General features: G+C 43.1%; 1 protein-coding gene across 3 annotated transcripts in view; it reads left to right on the forward strand.

Moving 5' to 3' along the window:
* MTMR1 (myotubularin related protein 1) overlaps positions 1 to 19,699 on the forward strand; it is a 72,438-nt gene that overhangs the window by 21,214 nt on the left and 31,525 nt on the right. For all 3 annotated transcript variants that reach the window (XM_082609183.1, XM_082609184.1, XM_082609185.1), the window contains 7 exons: positions 3,188 to 3,263; positions 5,606 to 5,700; positions 6,094 to 6,201; positions 11,969 to 12,070; positions 12,388 to 12,471; positions 13,474 to 13,623; positions 14,434 to 14,622. In XM_082609183.1, the coding sequence (XP_082465309.1) occupies positions 3,188 to 3,263; positions 5,606 to 5,700; positions 6,094 to 6,201; positions 11,969 to 12,070; positions 12,388 to 12,471; positions 13,474 to 13,623; positions 14,434 to 14,622 (804 nt within the window). The remainder of the gene's footprint in view (positions 1 to 3,187; positions 3,264 to 5,605; positions 5,701 to 6,093; positions 6,202 to 11,968; positions 12,071 to 12,387; positions 12,472 to 13,473; positions 13,624 to 14,433; positions 14,623 to 19,699) is intronic.

The raw sequence follows: 19,699 nt of genomic DNA on the forward strand, positions 1-19,699 counted from the left end.
ACCTCTAGAAGAGCTGCTCTAGGGAAGCATGGTAAATTCCCTGTACTCAGTTGTGCCTTTGCCCAGCCCACCCTCCTTTGGTGACCCTGGGAGCACCCTGAAGAGCCAGTTTGAAAAGCACTGCTTTCTGCAGGCGGCTGTTACAGAAACTATCCACCCAGCAGCCTTAGGTTCAGGAGGAGGAGAGAGTAGTGGAGAGGCCAGGGAGTTGATGGGCCTTCAGCTGGACCTTCCTTCCGGGTTGCCGGCACAGGGTTGGGATGAGATCATCAGAGAGAATTCCTCAACTGGGCAACACCTTGAGCAAAGGCACCAAGAGGGCTGGGTGTGTTCACGAGACACATTTTATCCATAAGGACATTCCTTCTTTGATTTGCTGTACATGGGTTGGATAAATCAAGGGTCAAATCATGTCCTGTGCAACTTGGAAGTTGCAGTTAAAGCTTAATATAGCACAAGTGTGAGTGCTATCTCCTAACACCAGCTTTATAGAGGGAATCTACTGTACTCGCAAAACAGTGAGCCTTTAATAGCCATTCTCCTCTCAAATTCCTATGCTAAAGCTGAATGTCTTTCCTGTACACAGCGAACCTTTTATGGGGATATCTGAAGCAGTAGGATCAATTGATTTGTTTTATTCTGATAGTTGCTTTTTCATCACTTAAAACATGTCCCAGATTTAATTATTAGTGAGAGGTTTGTCTCACTCTGTCTCACCAACACGTTCATGCTTCATATAATTGCACAAGTATTTCAAGCCAGATTTAACATGATTATCAGAAGAGAAGAGAAACCTTTGATCTCCAGCCTCTATCTTGAGAGCCTTGTACCTTCTCAAAATGGTCCCAATCACTGCGCCTCCCATCAACGACATTTTATTAGTTAGTCCCGGGTTGAGGACTTTAAAGTGTTTGACATGACTTGCTATAAAGCTTAAAGTGAATCAGACTTCCCCTCACCTCTTCCAGATTCAGTTGATTAGAACAGCTTGCTTTAGTAAATATATTTCAAAATAAGCTATTCCCATTTATTTTTAAATATCAGCTAAGGAATTTAAGTCTACATGATAATATTTACCCATTAAAATAAGCTTTAACAGTGTAATATTTGAAGTTATTTAAAACTTGAATATTGATTAAAATAGCTTTCTGACTTTGTAACTATATTATAAAAATAGTCACTAGTTTAGGCAATAAATTAAAGAAAGCAGACTTTCAAAAAAAGGCTTCTATTAAGATTGGTGATTTTTTTAGTGTTTCTAAAACTGGACATTTAAAAGTATAAATATTGGTTTATGCTTTATTGTGTCAGAGATGTATTTCCAAATCAGGTGTGAGTATGAATGCATCCACAAACACTTCTCCGTGTCCCCTTTAACAGTTCTCTGTGTCCCTAAAAATGTTGATTGAGAAGTGTCTTAAAAACCAATCTGAAAACTAACACACCATTGTAAAGCAACTATACTCTAATAAAGATGTTTAAAAAAATTGAAAAATAAAAACCAATCTGGGCTAAAAATTTAAACTGAATAAAATTGCTTAGGGGAACCATGAACACTAATCTGTATGATTTTAACCGTGTATCTTGAGGAGGAGGGTGGACTGTGTCATTTTGTGCCCTCCCCGAATGGACATACCTTGACCAACATTTAGCATTGAGTTTGCTCTTTATATTTTGACATTTTCCCTTCTTTATTTTATAAAATTGGATGAGCCTACTATATATAGTGTTTTTAAATGGACCTTTAAGTCCCTTTATAAAATATATTGAAATATGCTTATAACTGAAAAATAATTATTTTGAATTTTCAATAATTTTGATTAGAATTATAAAAGATATCAATTTTTAATATTTTGCTTCACAAAATTATGCTGAAAACTTAGTACTGTCTAATCTGTTTTCCGCTGAACACTAGAGACCTCCTGATGTTAACAGGTATTTTTTGGAGAAAGCCCCTGATGGACTAGGTAGGGGAAATGCAGCATACTCCAGCGCCCTCTGGCCAATTTGGCATGCATTAACATGCTAAAGCCTTGCCTCACAAAAAAAAAAGCAAAAAAAACCTAGCTAAACTTGTTTCCTTTAACCCAGCATTTCCCAAACTTTTCCCCAAAAGTCCTGTTCACATCTCTTGGGAATTTAATGCTCTATGAAACACAGCTTGGGAATTGCTGGGGTTTTGAACACCTTATTCTTATTCGTGACACGTTATGTCAGAGATGCCCAGGAGAAAGTGACCAGTTTCCTTGGCAGCATCTCACAGGGTGGCAGTACCTTGGAATAGGCACCGAGTTCAGGCTCTGGTCCCCAGCATTGTAGTTCAAGATCACCATTTTCTCAGCTCCCCTGAGTTATCTGGTACTATCCAACCAAGCTTGCAAGAGACTAGCTACTGGGCCACAGTGCAGATCTGGACATTTAGAAATGTGGGCATGTATCTTTCCAGCCATCCAAGACATCCTTTTCCTAGTGGCATTGTAGCAGGAACCCTGATACCTCATTAGCAATTTGTTTGGTGAGCGTGGAATCAGCACAGAGTGAACTGACTTCGGAGAAGCCTGATGAACACACCCTGCTCCACAGGAGTGGGTGAAATACTCTTGTCTGCCAGATGAGGGCGCATTCTTTTGGCCTGAATGGGATACACACTGACAGGCCCACTCGCCCGTCCCACCTGTACGCTTTGTGCAGAAGCAGGTAGCTGGGCTGCAGTGCAGAAGCCTAGGGCTTTCCTTAGTAAGAGACCCCTCCCTGGTTTCTTGTTATTTAGACTTTGGGGTTTCCCACGCAGTCTCATAGCTGGGCCATTTCTACAGCTAACTAAGCATCTGCATCTAATGTTGATTTTATTTGTATTAGTTTCACGCTCAGAAGGTAACCTTTTTTGACCTTATTTCCAAATTCTGGAGGCACCTTGTAATAGCTGTCTGATCACAGTATCTATCTGTCACGTCAAGCCATTTCTGTATTAATGCTTTCTAACTGTGAACTTTAAATATGTGTAACAATTTGCTAGACTATGCAGCATGGTGTCCTGTGATGCTGAGCTTTGAAACTGTCTTGTACGGGGAGGGGGGCATACATCTTGCACGCTTCTGTAGCCTCGTAGCAAGAGCGCAGAACAGTACCATTCTTCCCAGGTCTACAGTTGGAAAGTGAGATTTACTCCTGTTTGGTTTCTTGCCAGGCTCTAAGGGATGGAAATAAGCTGGCACAGATGGAAGAGGCGCCCCTTTTCCCAGGAGAATCAATCAAGGCCATTGGTAAGTTTCACAAGTACACTTTGCTTATAGAGATCCATAAAATGAAATGGCACTTTACTCGCAAGCACAGATGATATATGTGCTGGAGATCAGCCAGACCAATTTAATTAGGGGACAGATGGACTAGACCTAGTCATTCTTATTAATGTCATCATGGCCTTAAGAGATAAGGGACTGTAGAGGATCCGTTTAAGCTCCGAGCGAGTCTTAGGTGGCAGTACCAACAGAAGAGGGGTCCAGCTTTTCCCCATGAACTGAAGGCTGATGAGACTCTCACAGTAATGTCAGTTTGCTGCTTTGTTGGAAGGCTTCACTATAAGGAAAACGTATTGACAGGCGATCCATATCATACTTTTAATGACAGTTTTGAGAACTTGGCAAAGACATTTTGGTGGCTTATAAGAGTCCAGAAAGTACAATTTTAGTGCAGGAAAAGGGCATGTGTCACCACCCTGGATTGTAAGGGCAACGGCCTGAGGCGGACTGCCGGGGCTGGAGGGGTGGGCAGCCGGCTATGGCCTCTTCACCTCGTGATCGCCAGGGTTAGGTTGGACGGCCTGGTTTGTGAGGCCGAGTGTTGCCTTCTTCCCTCATGGCTCTCTCCCAAAGGCACGTGCCAGGTCTCAGAACACGGTCATCTTGTGTTGGAGAAGCTGGGCTCTCCTATCAGGACCTCCAAACAACTACTCCTGATGGACTCTGTTCAGCCCGACCTGAATTTTGAAACTGTTTTTATCTTTGGCTTCTGGAACTTCATTCTGGTGCTCCTCTGGCCTCTCTGGGCTTTCCTCCTCTGCGAGCGTTTCTAGCCCTGCCTCCGTGCTGCTCTGGGAACAATGTGACTACAATGCAGAGCTAATTATGTCATGCCTCTTCTTCTCCGGACAACAGACTGCACAGATTTAAAGTGAACGTGAATAGTTTTGACACATTTATACACCTGGGAAATGATCATCACCGTCAAGATAATGAACATACCCATCAGCCCCCAGAAGTTTCCTTAGGCCCCTTTATATCCCTCTCTCCCGTGCCTTCTCCCCCTTCCCCAGGCACTGTAGGCTAGTTGATATTTTCTAGAGTTTTATAGAAATGGAATCATTGAGTATGTTCTTCTGTCTACTTATCCCATTCTGCATAATTATTGTGATAGTCTTCCATATTGTCAGTGCCATGGGTCAGCAGTCATGCCTTTTCATCGCTGTGTAGTACTCCACTGTGTGGATACACCGCAGTGTGCTTATCCATTCATCCATTGATGGACTCTTACGTTGTTTCTGCTGTTTGACTATTACAAATAAAACTGCTATGAACACTCATGAACAAGTCTTCTCTGGCTTCGTGTCCCATCATCCTCGTGCACCCATTGACCCAGCCACACTAACCTCTGGCAACTCACTGATCTCTCCTCCCTTCCCCTCCCCCGCTTCCCTGCTGAGTTAAGTCATTCCTTTTCTGAGCTCTTATCACATTGAGTCCACATGGTTCTGATAGCATTTATTAGGCTATATGGTAATTTTCTGTGTAGTGTCTCTCACGGGTCACCTGGTGGGTAGGAACCTTGTCCAGTTATACCCAGAACCCCAACAATAGGAGCTGCTCGGTATATAATGAGTTACAGAAAAGTTTATGCAAGCATTTTGAGAATTTGGCTGAATGACATCTTTAGTACCATTATTCATCCCGTCAGACTCATCTGTAGCTGTGTCCATTCCTGCCATTTCAATGGAACAGCACTTTGGGAAGATTGGGAAGATGTGGTATCTTTGTGATAGGCGTGAGCTTCTTAACATTCATAGGAGTCATATATGTTGTTGATTTTGATGTGAAAGATATTGCTATTAACATTACGAAAATAAAATTGATATGGAAGCTGATGAAGAATTTGAAGCAGTCTTTTCCCACTTCATTGATGTGGTTTTGTTTTTTGTCATCTGTAAAGCAGTTTCTTTGGAGGTGCATCAGGGAACAGTGTTTAGCTTTAGTTAGTTTTCATTAGCAGTGAGTTATGAAATGGTAGCCCAGGTTCTTCAGAGTTTAATTAATGTGTTTTTGAATGTGATTAATTTATCACTCACGGAAAATGTGAACCACTTGGAAAAAAATTACAAAATGTAACTTATTATGAGGCCTTTTACTTAAAACCTCAAGTAGCAAATCAAAATTTTGTTTTAAAAAATGGAATTTTATTAAAAGACTATCCATCTATGCCTTTATTTAAAGTAATGAAAGAATTTAAATTCCTAGAAAACTGGAATCACAAATTTATATATTTGGAAACTCATGTTAAGATTTATTGACACAAGTCAATGGCAGTAGATGATATTTTGGGGTTTTTCTTTCAGTGAAAGATGTCATGTATATCTGCCCATTTGTGGGAGCAGTGAGTGGCACCCTGACAGTGACAGACTTTAAGATGTACTTCAAGAATGTAGAGAGAGTGAGTATTTAAAAGTGTGTTTTATTTTTTTTAAAAACTGCAGAAGAAAGTAAACAATAAAGAAGACAGTAAATAGTAGCCTGAAATCCCATCACCCTGAGAGAAACAGAGGGTCAGTTTTAAGATGTGCACATTTGCAAGCAGATTTTGTATCTTAAAAAAAAAAAAGGCTGTTAAAGTAGCACTTTCACCTGCACTGGGGGTGAGGGGGTTGTTTAACTGTAGTCTCAACGTCTACTTCACAAAGCAGGTTATAAATCAGACTTCGGTGTCTTAGCCAGGACCAAGAGGAAATGTGAAGTAAGCAAAGGTGTTTTAAGCCAGCGAAGACTTAAAATGGGAAACCTGTGTTAGCCGACACTGATTGGCATTCATGTTCATTTGTGAACCCAGGACCCGCATTTCGTCCTCGATGTCCCCCTTGGAGTGATCAGCAGAGTTGAGAAGATTGGAGCGCAGAGCCATGGAGACAACTCTTGTGGCATAGAGATCATGTGCAAGGTACGGTCCAGACACCAGGGAAACTTAGAGGGGGCGGCTAGCTTGGAACTTTTTCACAGCCTTTGAGTAAGAGTAAGAGTAATTCGGACATTAGTGACTCAGATGTTTTCAGGACCCAGACCTCTTCAACCTTTCATCAGCCAATTCAGACCATTATATAAGCCGTTGAAGTAAACCGCTTCTTTTCCATTGAAGTGTTCTAATTAACATGGACCTGTAACCTAGGTGGTGACGATATTTGTTACATTTCAGAGAAGTCAAGTGGAAAGCAGAGATCAATATTTTTTCCAGTTTGTAGTGATAAGACTAGTCTTCAGTCATAGACTTCCTAAAGGGACAACAATATTCATAAATTCTGTGATTAAAAACACAGTTAAGTTTCTTGGCTATGTTGGAATTTGCACCTGAGCCATGCTTATTTTTGGTTTTCGCCCCTTCCTCCAAGGGGTTAAGTAAAATTTGTGTGACAGCTTTGATGAGGACTAGTAGCTTAAGAAACACCTTAACTGATGTTTTATTCCCAATGACTTTGCCTCATGGAATACAGTGTATTAACAAACCCACCTGAAATACCAGGCAAGAGATCCTGCCTACAGCATCATCAAGGTCCCTTCCCAACTTGGGGTTTGGATTAGATTCCTGCCAGTCTGTTTGCTTTGATCAAATCTCTGAGGAGACCTTCCTCTGGTTGGCCCTAGACTGCAGTTGAATCCACTTTTTCAAATAACCCTTTACTGTGCCAGGTCGGGAATCTGCTGGCTGACTAGGCTCACCTTGGGCACCACACGGCAGTCCTCCCCTAGGACCAATCACTGCTGTCCTGATTCTTAGTCCAGGGTGCCGCACGCAGAGCAGTGCAAAGCCGTTGCAGAACTGAAACCAGAGGGGGGGTTTGATCAATTCTGCAATTCTGGAACAGGTCATTTCCCTACCTAGCTGCCCATTACCCTCGGGCTGGAGGAAAAACTTACAGAGACCCCGTGGCGTGAGCTGGACTTCCTTCCCTCGGCAGCTCCCTCCCCTTGTTCTTGCAATCCACGTTCCTAGAGTTGTGCACACTTGCCTTGTACCCCCCAATCTCCACCCCACACAAACTCCTGGGGTTTCACACATGCTGTTTCCTTTGCTTGTAATGCCTTTCCCTCTGAGCAATCCTAAATAGCAAGTCAGCTCAGTCAGTGAGCTGGCACGTGTGTAGCCACAGTAGCTTGGAGGGAGGGCACAGCAGGAACTTAATGTTACTTAGGCAGATGTCCTGTGGCTGTTTCCCTATGGTATTTCTTGTGGCTGGGGTGAGTTTTTGCTAATAGCTGCTTTAAAATGTTTTCCGGCCTAGAATTACCAGGGCCATGCTTAAACAGGTGATATGCAATTCAAAAAGTACAAAAACTGTGTGTAGTAAAAAGTAAGTTTCCCTCCACCCAACACCCAGCCACCCTGATCTGCTTCTTGCAGGCACCCACCATTACAAGTTTCCACAGATGGTCTATGCACACAAGTATGTATTTGAAAATGTGAATGGTTGTATATTATATACACTGTCCTGCCCCCTTTTTCCCCCACTTAACCATGTATCTTGTGTCCCCTTAAGAGCAGTATATAACAAGCTGCTTCTTGTTTTTAACAGCTCTGTAGTATTCCATTAGTGGTACTACATAGTACATTTAGCCAGACCCTGTTTATTTATTTATTTGTTTGTTTATTTATTTTAACATCTTTACTGGAGTATAATTGCTTTACAATGGTGGGTTAGTTTCCGCTTTATAACAAAATGAATCAGTTATACATATACATATATCCCTATATCTCTTCCCTCTTGCGTCTCCCTCCCTCCCACCCGCCCTATCCCACCCCTCTAGGTGGTCACAAAGCACCGAGCTGATCTCCCTGTGCTATGCGGCTGCTTCCCACTAGCTATCTATTTTACGTGTGGTAGTGTATATACATCCATACCACTCTCTCACTTTGTCCCAGCCTACCCTTCCCCCTCCCCGTATCCTCAAGTCCATTCTCTATTAGGTCTGTGTCTTTATTTCCATCTTGCCCCTAGGTTCTTCATGACCATTTTTTTTTTCAGATTCTATATATATGTGTTAGCATACAGTATTTGTTTTTCTCTTTCTGACTTACTTCACTCTGTATGACAGACTCTAGGTCCATCCACCTCACTACAAATAATTCAATTTCGTTTCTTTTTATGGCTGAGTAATATTCCATTGTATATACGTGCCACATCTTCTTTATCCATTCATCTGTTGATGGACACTTAGGTTGCTTCCATGTCCTGGCTATTGTAAATAGAGCTGCAGTGAACATTGTGGTACATGACTCTTTTTGAATTCTGGTTTTCTCAGGGTATATACCCAGTAGTGGGATTGCTGGGTCATATGGTAGTTCTATTTTTAGATTTTTAAGGAACCTCCATACTGTTCTCCATAGTGGCTGTACCAATTTACATTCCCACCAACAGTACAAGAGGGTTCCCTTTTCTCCACATCCTCTCCAGCATTTATTGTTTGTAGATTTTTTGATGATGGCCATTCTAACTGGTGTGAGATGATATCTCATTGTAGTTTTGATTTGCATTTCTCTAATGATTAATGATGTTGAGCATTCTTTCATGTGTTTGTTGGCAATCTGTATACCTTCTTTGGAGAAATGTCTATTTAGGTCTTCTGCCCATTTTTGGATTGGGTTGTTTGTTTTTTTGATATTGAGCTGCATGAGCTGCTTGTAAAGTTTGGAGATTAATCCTTTGTCAGTTGCTTCATTTGCAAATATATTCTCCCATTCTGAGGGTTGTCTTTTGGTCTTGTTTATGGTTTCCTTTGCTGTGCAAAAGCTTTTAAGTTTCATTAGGTCCCATTTGTTTATTTTTGTTTTCATTTCCATTTCTCTAGGAGGTGGGTCAAAAAGGATCTTCCTGTGATTTATGTCATAGAGTGTTCTGCCTGTGTTTTCCCCTAAGAGTTTGATGGTGTCTGGCCTTACATTTAGGTCTTTAATCCATTTTGAGTTTATTTTTGTGTATGGGGTTAGGGAGTGTTCTAATTTCATTCTTTTACATGTAACTGTCCAGTTTTCCCAGCACCACTTATTGAAGAGGCTGTCTTTTCTCCACTGTATATTCTTGCCTCCTTTATCAAAGATAAGGTGACCATATGTGTGTGGGTTTATCTCTGGGCTTTCTATCCTGTTCCATTGATCTATCTTTCTGTTTTTGTGCCAGTACCACACTGTCTTGATTACTGTAGCTTTGTAGTATAGTCTGAAGTCAGGGAGCCTCATTCCTCCAGCTACGTTTTTCATTCTCAAGATTGCTTTGGCTATTCGGGGTCTTTTGTGTTTCCATACAAATTGTGAAAATTTTTGTTCTAGTTCTGTGAAAAATGCCAGTGGTAGTTTGATAGGGATTGCATTGAACCTGTAGATTGCTTTGGGTAGTATAGTCATTTTCACAATGTTGATTCTTCTGATCCAAGACCATGGTATATCTCTCCATCTATTTGTATCATCTTTAATTTCTTTCATCAGTGTCTTATAATTTTCTGCATACAGGTCTTTTGTCTCCTTAGGTAGGTTTATTCCTAGATACTTTATTCTTTTTGTTGCAGTGGTAAATGGGAGTGTTTTCTTAATTTCTCTTTCAGATTTTTCATCATTAGTGTATAGGAATGCTAGAGATTTCTGTGCATTAATTTTGTATCCTGCTACTTTACCAAATTCATTGATTAGCTCTAGTAGTTTTCTGGTAGCATCTTTAGGATTCTCTATGTATAGTATCATGTCATCTGCAAACAGTGACAGCTTTACTTCTTCTTTTCTGATTTTGATTCCATTTATTTCTTTTTCTTCTCTGATTGCTGTGGCTAAAACTTCCAAAACTAAGTTGAATAATAGTGGTGAGAGAGGGCAACCTTGTCTTGTTCCTGATCTTAGTGGGAATGGTTTCAGTTTTTCACCACTGAGGATGATGTTGGCTGTGGGTTTGTCATATATGGCCTTTATTATGTTGAGGTAAGTTTCTCCTGTGTCTACTTTTGGAGAATTTTTATCATACATGGGTGTTGAATTTTGTTGAAAGCTTTCTCTGCACCTATTGAGATGATCATATGGTTTTTCTCCTTCAATTTGTTAATATGGTGTATCACATTGATTGATTTGTGTACATTGAAGAATCCTTGCATTCCTGGAATAAACCCCACTTGATCATGGCGTATGATCCTTTTAATGTGCTGTTGGATTCTGTTTGCTGGTATTTTGTTGAGGATTTTTGCATCTATGTTCATCAGTGATATTGGCCTGTAGTTTTCTTTCTTTATGACGTCTTTGTCTGGTTTTGGTATCAGGGTGATGGTGGCCTCGTAGAATGAGTTTGGGAGCGTTCCTCCCTCTGCTATATTTGGAAGAGCTTGAGAAGGATAGGTGTTAGCTCTTCTCTAAATGTTTGATAGAATTCGCCTGGGAAGCCCCCTGGTCCTGGGCTTCTGTTTGTTGGAAGAGTTTTAATCACGGTTTCAATTTCAGTGCTTCTGATTGGTCTGTTAATATTTTCTATTTCTTCCTGGTTCAGTCTCAGAAGGTTGTACATTTCTAAGAATTTGTCCATTTCTTCCAGGTTGTCCATTTTATTGGCATAGAGTTGCCTGTAGTAATCTCTAGCCAGATCCTGTTTATTGATTGGACATTTAGGTTAGTATTTCCATTCTTTCACTGTTAGAAATAATATCACAACAGTAACTTCCTCACTTCCCCAGTTGCTCTTGGTTTAATTTGTTTGTGGTCATATTTATTTTCAAATTTGATGTAAGGTTAAATAAGAATGAGATTTTTGTGTTTAGCTAACAACGTAGGTTTAGAAAGGTCAGGGGGTAGTGCTCAGATCAGTCCCAGGAAGAAACTGCATTGTCAGAGCCACCTTGTTGGCATTGCTCCTGACAACTTCCACTTGAGCTTTGGCCTGGCAGCTCGCATGGCAGGGTGCTTTCAGAAACTGATCTTGAGAAATAGCATTATACTTTCTGTAAGGAAGTCACTGAGGGCCATACATGACACAGAGTCCTTGCTTTGAGTTCAGAGGAGAAACCTCTGTCGCGTTTCTATTTGATGGATGGTGTGAATTCCGTAATTGACTCTTTTAGCAGCTTAAAGCCCACAACTGATTGATTCTATGGCACGCCTTTAGCAAGTAAGTGCACAGGACTTGATGGCATGTCTTTTATGTACTAACCTTATTCTTGGTTCCATCTGATGAGGTTTTTCCCCAACACATCCCCTTTGTTCCAATTTCCTCACTTAATCTTTTATTATCTTGTTGGAGGTGCTTTGCGAATTGCCTCGGTATCCACTGGTGATTGGTTACAGGACACCCCCCTCCCCCCAGCAAATACCAAAATCTTGGGCGCTTAAGTCCCCTTATATAAAATGGCATTAGTATTTGTATAGAGCCTACGCACATCCTCCTGTGTACTTTAAATTATCTCTAGATTATTTATAATACCTAATACAATGTCAATGCTATGTAGGTAGTTGTTGGCAGTCTGCTAATTCATGTTTTGTGTTTTGGAACTTTCTGGAACATTTTCCCCCTGTGTTTTCGATCTGTTCTTGGTTGAATCTGTGGATGTGGAGCCTGCAGATAAGGAGGGCCGACTATATTTCATGAGAAATGAATAAAAATATTTTATTTATCTCTTCATAGCGTGGTGTCTACTTCATAGGTACTCAATACATGTTGAATAAACGAGTTTTGCTAATTGTTTAACAGGATATGAGGAACTTGCGACTTGCTTATAAACAAGAAGAACAGAGTAAACTAGGGATATTTGAAAACCTCAACAAACATGCATTTCCTCTTTCCAATGGGCAGGTAAGTACACCAAAATAAATCTTTTTATGTGTGGGTCTGAATGCCTTTGTGGAGGTCTAAAAATTTCATGTTTAACTATTCTTTCTTCCAGAGGTTTCCTTTATCTCTTTTCTCTCTTTGGTAACTAATATTAGAATATTTAAAATATGTAAGTTCTGTGTAGGATGAAGAAAACTGCCAACTTGTTGCTTCAAAATTTACAGATTAAAGTAGGAATCTTAATACATTCATCTCATAACTGAATGAAAAGCTTTAATAGTGGGCATATGACATAGCAAAGAAATGCTGACATATATATTTTGTGGTTTTGTATCCAGACACTCTTTGCATTCAACTATAAAGAAAAATTTCCAGTGAATGGATGGAAAGTTTATGATCCAGTATCTGAATATAAAAGACAGGTAAAGTGTGTTGCTTATCAATCGGAAAATAATAGGTTGAGCATCTTTTTCCTAAAAGGGTAGAAATGTAGTGGAGAAAAAAACCTTTTGAAACAAGTTGTCCATGGGTGTAACTCACCTAGCTTGTGGGTTCTTCAGCTCTGGATGTCCGTTCTCCCCATACCAAACCTTTGGTTATGGCACTGTTTGTTCTTCCTTTTTCCAGAGTGCAAGTGGAGTACAGGGACGGGGGTTGACAAACCAAACCAGCCAGATGGTTTTTATTAGATATTTTGGTAGCAAATTGATGAGTAAGGATCAAAACCAATGGTTTAAGTTAGATTTTAAGTATATGGCATGGCTACATCAGTCTGATGAGGTGTTCCTATACCTAGAAGCTCTTTAGTGCATTGTTAGTTTGAAGATATTCCAATAAGACATTATTTTCATGACATTTACTCCTTGCCTGCACCTTATATTTGGTATGGTTATTTTATATTCCTTATTTTAGACATTTTTAAGAACTTTCTGCTTCTCTAAATGACTTCCATGAGTATTTTTAAGAACAGCACTATGCTCATTTGTTATAGAAAACGTGACAAGAATTGCATATGACTGGGATTCAAGTATACAATTTTCATGTTTTAGTATGTTTGGAAATTATGCTTCATTAGGTTTTTTTAATGAGTTAGGTAGGAAATGGGTTATATTAAATAAATGTATATTTAAACTTTTAAGTAGCAATGAACAATGAATTACAAATGGATTTTAGTAGAAAATAAGAAATGGGGACTTCCCTAGCGGTCAAGTGGTTAAGACTCCGCGCTTCCACTGCAGGGGGCTCGGGTTTGATCCCTGGTCGGGGAACTAAGATCCCACATGCCATGGCCAAAAAAATTAATAAATAAGTAAATTTTTGAAAAGAAAAGAAAAGAAGAAATGGATGTGGTTCATGCTTAGTACTTTTTGAAAGTGTAAAAGTGTGCTCCTCTCCACCCCCGACTTTCCTCTGACACCCTGCAGGGCTTGCCAAATGAGAGTTGGAAAATATCCAAAGTAAACAGTAATTATGAGCTCTGTGACACCTACCCCACCATCATTGTCGTGCCAACTAGTGTAAAAGATGACGACCTTTCAAAAGTGGCAGCATTTCGAGCAAAAGGCAGAATCCCGGTAAGTAATAAACATTGTCATTTAGATATAAATGTATACTGTATTCGATCTAATATGGAAAAAAGCAAGACAGAAAAAAATTAGTGAATCATCCTCGAGAAAATGCATTCTTTCTTAGATACTGAGTGCAAGGCTCTACCTATACTGGAAGGGGCACCATTGCAAAAGTAGACAGCAGCCAGCAGGGGGTGAAGTTTTTTAAACAGCTTTGTTGATATATAAAAAAAACTCTATGTGTTTAATGGATACAATCTGATGAGTTTGGATATATGTGTACACCCAGGATTCTATCACCACAGTGAAGCAGGGAGCGAACTTTTTTGAGACCCGAGTTTGTGCTCTGGTATAACCCTGAGTCACTTGGCTGCTGGAGGAAAATGGGAGGTTTGGGGGCTTAGCTTTAGATTTCATTAAGAGACTGTATATTTACTTTGTACTCATATGGCCACGTATGCCACTGTTGAGATCCAAAGGTGTTTTTAAATTAGGAAACAAAATAAAACTAGTCAATCAAATAGAAATGGGGCTTGATGTCAGTCATAGTTTGACTTAGTCTCTGGTTTTCTTAGAATCATAGAATTTTAAAGGTAGACGGGGATTCTTAGAGCTCATTTAGTCAGACTTCTTTCAGCCTGACCCAAACATTGAGTCCCAGGGCCACTATCACGCTGTCCTCAGGCTGACTCCTCCCCTTTGAGGAAAATATGCAGCAGCAGCTGTGCTTGAGAAGGGAACTTGTTTTCACTACCTGGTTACTAGAGCACATATTATTTTAGGACCATACTAATATTTATGGCTTTCAAACACTAGGTGTTGTCTTGGATTCATCCAGAAAGTCAGGCAACAATTACCCGTTGCAGCCAGCCACTTGTGGGTCCCAACGATAAACGCTGCAAGGAAGATGAGAAGTACTTGCAAACGATAATGGATGCTAATGCGCAGGCTCACAAACTCATCATCTTTGATGCCCGGCAAAACAAGGTCGCCAGCACCAACAAGGTACATTATCGATACTGCTGCAGAAGTTTTTCTTCTGTACTGTTTGTAAATCATCATGCCGTTCAAATAGCCCAGTGAAGGCGAACTCTTGCGGTGTAGCCCACAGCTGGGCCTCCTGGGTCCCTAGCCCTCGGGAATCCTGTCGTCTCATTGCCCCTCCACAATCCTGTCTGCTGAACTAATTAAGTAAAGACCCAGAAAGAGAATGATCGCCTAGAGAATCTAGTAAGTATTTTAATGAAAGGATCCTGAGGCCCTTGGAAGTCCCTTTAACCTGTGAACTATGGTGATTACTTGATTAATTCATACCTGCCTGAAGTTCTGTTAGATTGGAGCCAGCTATGTGAAACAAGGCAGATACACAAAGTTGCCATCTGCACCCAGCTCCCATCTGATCCCCACCAGCTGAAGAGGCCCAGACTGTGTGGTCAAGCCTCCAGTACCCTCTTTCCAATGGGAAGGGCTCTGAACGGCGTCATTTCTGTTTCCCACAAATGACTTGCTGAGAGTGTGGTCCTGCAGGCAGGCCTCTGGCAGTCAGAGTCCTGACCCCTCCACAAGGAATTTCAGGTATGAGGATGGTGGGGACAGCCCTTACCATCTCATGCCTACCTGACGCTCAGGTAATAAACATGCAGTGAGCATGTACTAGGGACAAGGTGCTGGGGGAAACACCAGGACAGACAAGGCTACACGTAGGAGGTGTCAGCTCAGTGTTCCAGGGGAGCTCGTGCCGCTGGGCGAGGCTTCACAGAAGAGGTGACATTTGAGCTGGCCCTGGATGATCAGCGGGAAGAGACGGGCACGGCATTCTAGACAGCACGGGACCCCTTCAGTGGTGTGCCAGAGCATGTCATGCACGAGAATGGCAAGAGGGGGGGTGTCTGAGGGTTCCCCTGCAGTGTCCCCCTAAGCAGTGCTTGGGGGTCTTTGTTTCTCTTGGCTGCTTGTGCCCCTTCTTTGCTCACTGATGATTCCATCGTTGACCACAACCTCCAGAGAGCCAACGTCTTGCGTCCCCCGTTCCACTCTCGGGAGGATCCCTTCCCTCCTACTTCAAAGAGCAAACAAGCCGTCAGTTGCACCCATGGCCCTTGAGGCACGTGCCTGCCATGGGCCAGGCGCACAAACTGCCAAGCAGCCCCCACCGTGAGGCGGATGGGCGGGGGGCGTCCAGCGTGCTCTGCAGGAGCGTAGAGGCAGCGTGGTTGTTTGTACCTGACCGTGGGCAGTTACTGTATCTCTCTAGACCACGATCGCCTCATCTGAACTGGGAGTGGCAGCACACCTCCTTCCTGGAGTGGATGTGAAGGTTGCGTGGGTGCCTGTCCCAGAGAAAGCTTTCGGGTCAAGTTCGCCATCTCTGCTACTGACCCAGAGTGGACGGCCCCATTCTCTTGACTCTCATGACATCTCTGCCCTGGACCACTCCCTCTCTGCACCCTGGCTGGCCCAGCCTCCTTCACTGCTTCGTCTCCCTCTTCCCAACTGGCAGATGGCAGCACGCCTGGAACCCAGTCTGGGGTCCTCTTTTCTCCTTTGCCCAATCTCGCTGGGCTATCTCCTCCAGTGCCCTGATTCTCAACACTCCATATGTGTTCAGTTTGCCACCCAAGTTTCTATCCCACTCTGATCCCTCCTGAGATCCAGATGGGATTTCCATCCCGTCGCCTGGTTGGCATCCCCTCTTGGCTGTCTCCCAGGTAACAAAACCTCAGTGTATCCAGACCAGCCTAAGAGACAGGGTAGTGAGAACCCTCAGCTTTGTGTTCAGTTACATGTGGGGTTTCCTCCCTGCTCTGCCACTTAGTGCTCGATAGAACCCTGAGCAAGTTACTTAACCTCTCCAGAAGCCTCTTCTGTAACAGGGGAGGTGACAGTCTCTCATGTAGAGGGCTGCGTAAGGATTGAAATTGGGTGAGGAGAATGCACAGTGCCGGGTGTATCAGTATAGGATGCTGAGAGGCTAGCCCCACCCTGCTCCGGGGTCTGGCCTGGCAGTGAGTGGTGGTGTCAGCTACTGGGTCGGGGAAGCTGGGAGAGGACCAGGGTGGGGAGAAAGATGGGCAGCGCGTGAGCTTCCTGAGTTGCTGAACCAATGACCACAAACTTGGCGGCTTAAAACAGCACACATTTATTCTCGCACAGTTTGGGGATCTGGCAGCACTGTGCTCCTTCTCAAGGCTTCTGGGGAGATCCATTCCCTGTGTTTTGGGGCTTCTGGTGGCTCCTTTGTGCACATGGCAACCGCCCTCCAGTCCCTGCCCCTGTCTTCCCATGGCCGCCCCCTCATTGTATCTCTGGCTCTTCTCCTCCTCTCTCTTCCAGAGGCATTTGGGATGGCATTTAGGGCCACCCAAGGTAACCACGTATTCTCACTTCATCTCAAGAACCTTCATCACATCTGTAAAGTCCTATTTTTTTTCCAAAAAAAAGTCACATTCACAGTTGCTGGGGATTTGGTGTGGATATCTTTGAGGGGAGGGGGGAAGGCGGCATTTGTCAGCCTACCATGGGGAGTCACCCTTAATTAGCTCCCCTTGCTCCCCACGCCTGGCGGATCAGTGACCCCTGTCAGTCTTTCTCCATCTCTGCGTACTTCCTGTCACCACTGTAGTACTGTCCCCAGGAAATAAAAAAAGAAAAAAAATGAGAAAAGCTACATTCACAGAGGCAATCTCTAAACATCCAATAGAGCAAGGGCAGTACATTATATTTTATCCCATGCAGAGGAGACAGGAGCAGGACACCAAACTGCACGTCTAGAATGATGTTAACTATAGTGGTGTATGTGTCTAGGAACCAGACAAGGATAGTTATCTGTCCAAGTTCCCATTAGCTCTTCTATATGTATCATGTCATCTGCAAGTAGAGAGAGTTTTGCTTCTTACTTTCCAGTCTGCATGTGTTTTATTTCTTCTTCTTGCCTAATGCCCTGGCAAGAACCTCAAGTACCATGTTTTGCTTTTTTTTTTTTGAAGATCTAATTGGCTTTATTAGGCAATTCATGAATCTGGCAGAATCCCATCTAGCACCCAGCAGGGTACTTACTCTCTAGGACCATGTTGAATAGAAGTGGTGAAAGCAGGAATCCTTGTTTTGTTCCTAATCTTAAGGGGAAAGCTTTCAGTCTTTCACCACTGGGTATATTAGCTGAGGGTTTTTCATACATGCCCTTATCAGGTTAAGAAAATCCCCCTCCATTAGTTTGTTGAATGGTTTTATCATGAAAGTGTATTGGATTTTCAGAGGCCTTTTCTGTATCAATTGAGATGATCATGTGTTTTCTCCCCCCTTCATTCTGGTAATGTGGTGTATTACATTGGCTGATTTTTGTATGTAGACTACTGTAATGGAATGAATAGCATCTCCCCCAAATTCATGATCATCTGGGACCTCAGAATGTGACCTTATTTGGAAATTGGTTCTTTGAAGATGTAATTAGTTAAGATGAGGTCAGACTGGATTAGGGTAGACCCTAAATCCAATTATTTGTGTCCTAATAAGAAGGTGATGTAGAGACAGAGACAGAGGGAAAGTGGCCATGTGATGATGAAGGCCAAGATTGGAGTGATGCAGCTACATGCTAAGCAGCCCCCAGGATTGCCAGCAGCCACCAGAAACCAGAGCCTCTGGAAGGAACTAACCCTGCCAATAACTTGATCTTGGACTTCCTGCCTCCAGAGCTGTGAGGGAATCAATCTCGGTCGTTTTAAGTCACCTGCTTTGTGGTACTTTGTTACTGCAGGCCTCGGAAACTCATATAACCGCCTTACGTTTCTGGGATAAATCCCACTTGGTCTTGATGTATAATTTCCTTGATATGCTGCTGGATTCAGTTTGCTGGTACTTTGTCGAGGTTCCCTTCAATCCTGTCTCCACACCATGGCCAGAGTGATTTTCTGAAGGTCCAGCTCTGTGTGCACCTTTAGTGCTTTGGGGCAGTGACATCCCGTTCCTGAACAGGGCCTCTGAAGCCCTCCAAGCAGCGGGCTCTTTCCTTTTGGCCTCGCCACACCTCCCAGGCCCACCTCCCAGCTATGATAGGTGTCTTTCAGCTCCTTAAGCATATCCCAGTCCACGTAGCTAACCACTACCCCGTCCTTCGGATGGCACTTCGAATGGCACTTCCCCAGGGCGGTCTCTCCAGATGAGAGGAAGTCTCCCGTGCCGTGGCACTCTGCTCTTTCCTTTCTGTGGCCCTCAGCACACGGCGGATTCCTCATTCAGTGTGCGTCTTGCCCCTCGACCATAGGCCACATGATAGCAGGGACTGGAGGATCTTGAGCACAGCTGGATCCCCAGAACTGGGCCCTCAAACAGTAGCTGCTCCCCGACTGGAACAAAGAGCTGCTGGCTGGTGGGCAGGGTCATCTCTCAATGGAGGACCCGAGGGTGAGTGGCATTGTATGTTAATTCAAAAGTCCAGACTCCATTATGGAGGGTTTCAAGTCAGCTTTCTTCTTGAGAAAGTGAACATGCAGGCAAGGAATTTCATTTTAACCTGTTGTAGTTGAGGAGCCTGTGTGGGGACGATAAAGCTCTGGAGCTCAGAAAAAGGTCAGGTTGGAGGTCGAGTGGAGGTTGCAGCCTTGGAGGGGAGGGGATGAAGTTACCTAAGGAGCCTAGGTCATGTGAGCAGGGCCAGGCACCAGACCGCCGGAAATGCTGTCTGTGGAGGGTGAGAGAGGAACTCAGTGAAGGAAAGGGTGCTCCAGGTGGTCGGGAGGAGACCGCAGAGAGGAAGGGAGAGGTCCCAGATGCCAGGAGAGGAGGAATGTCCAGGAGAGAACTAGGGGGAGGGGTGTCTTAGCTTGGACAGCTGTAACTAAGTATCATAGGCTGGGTTGCTTATAAACAGCAATATTTATTTCTCAAAGCTCTGGAAGCTGGAAGTCTAAGATCAAGGCACCAGCAGATTCAGTGCATGGTGAGAGCCCACTTCCTGGCTGTAGACAGCCCTGTTCTTGCTGTGTCCTCACACTGCCAGAGCAGAAAAGGGCAAGCTCTGTGCCGTCTCTTCCAAGAAGGGCACGAATCCCATTGTGAGGCCTCCTCCTTCATCACCTAATCTTTC

This window comes from Mesoplodon mirus (assembly GCF_964341445.2).
Source record: "Mesoplodon mirus genome assembly, chromosome: X".
NCBI classification, from domain to species: domain Eukaryota; kingdom Metazoa; phylum Chordata; class Mammalia; order Artiodactyla; family Ziphiidae; genus Mesoplodon; species Mesoplodon mirus.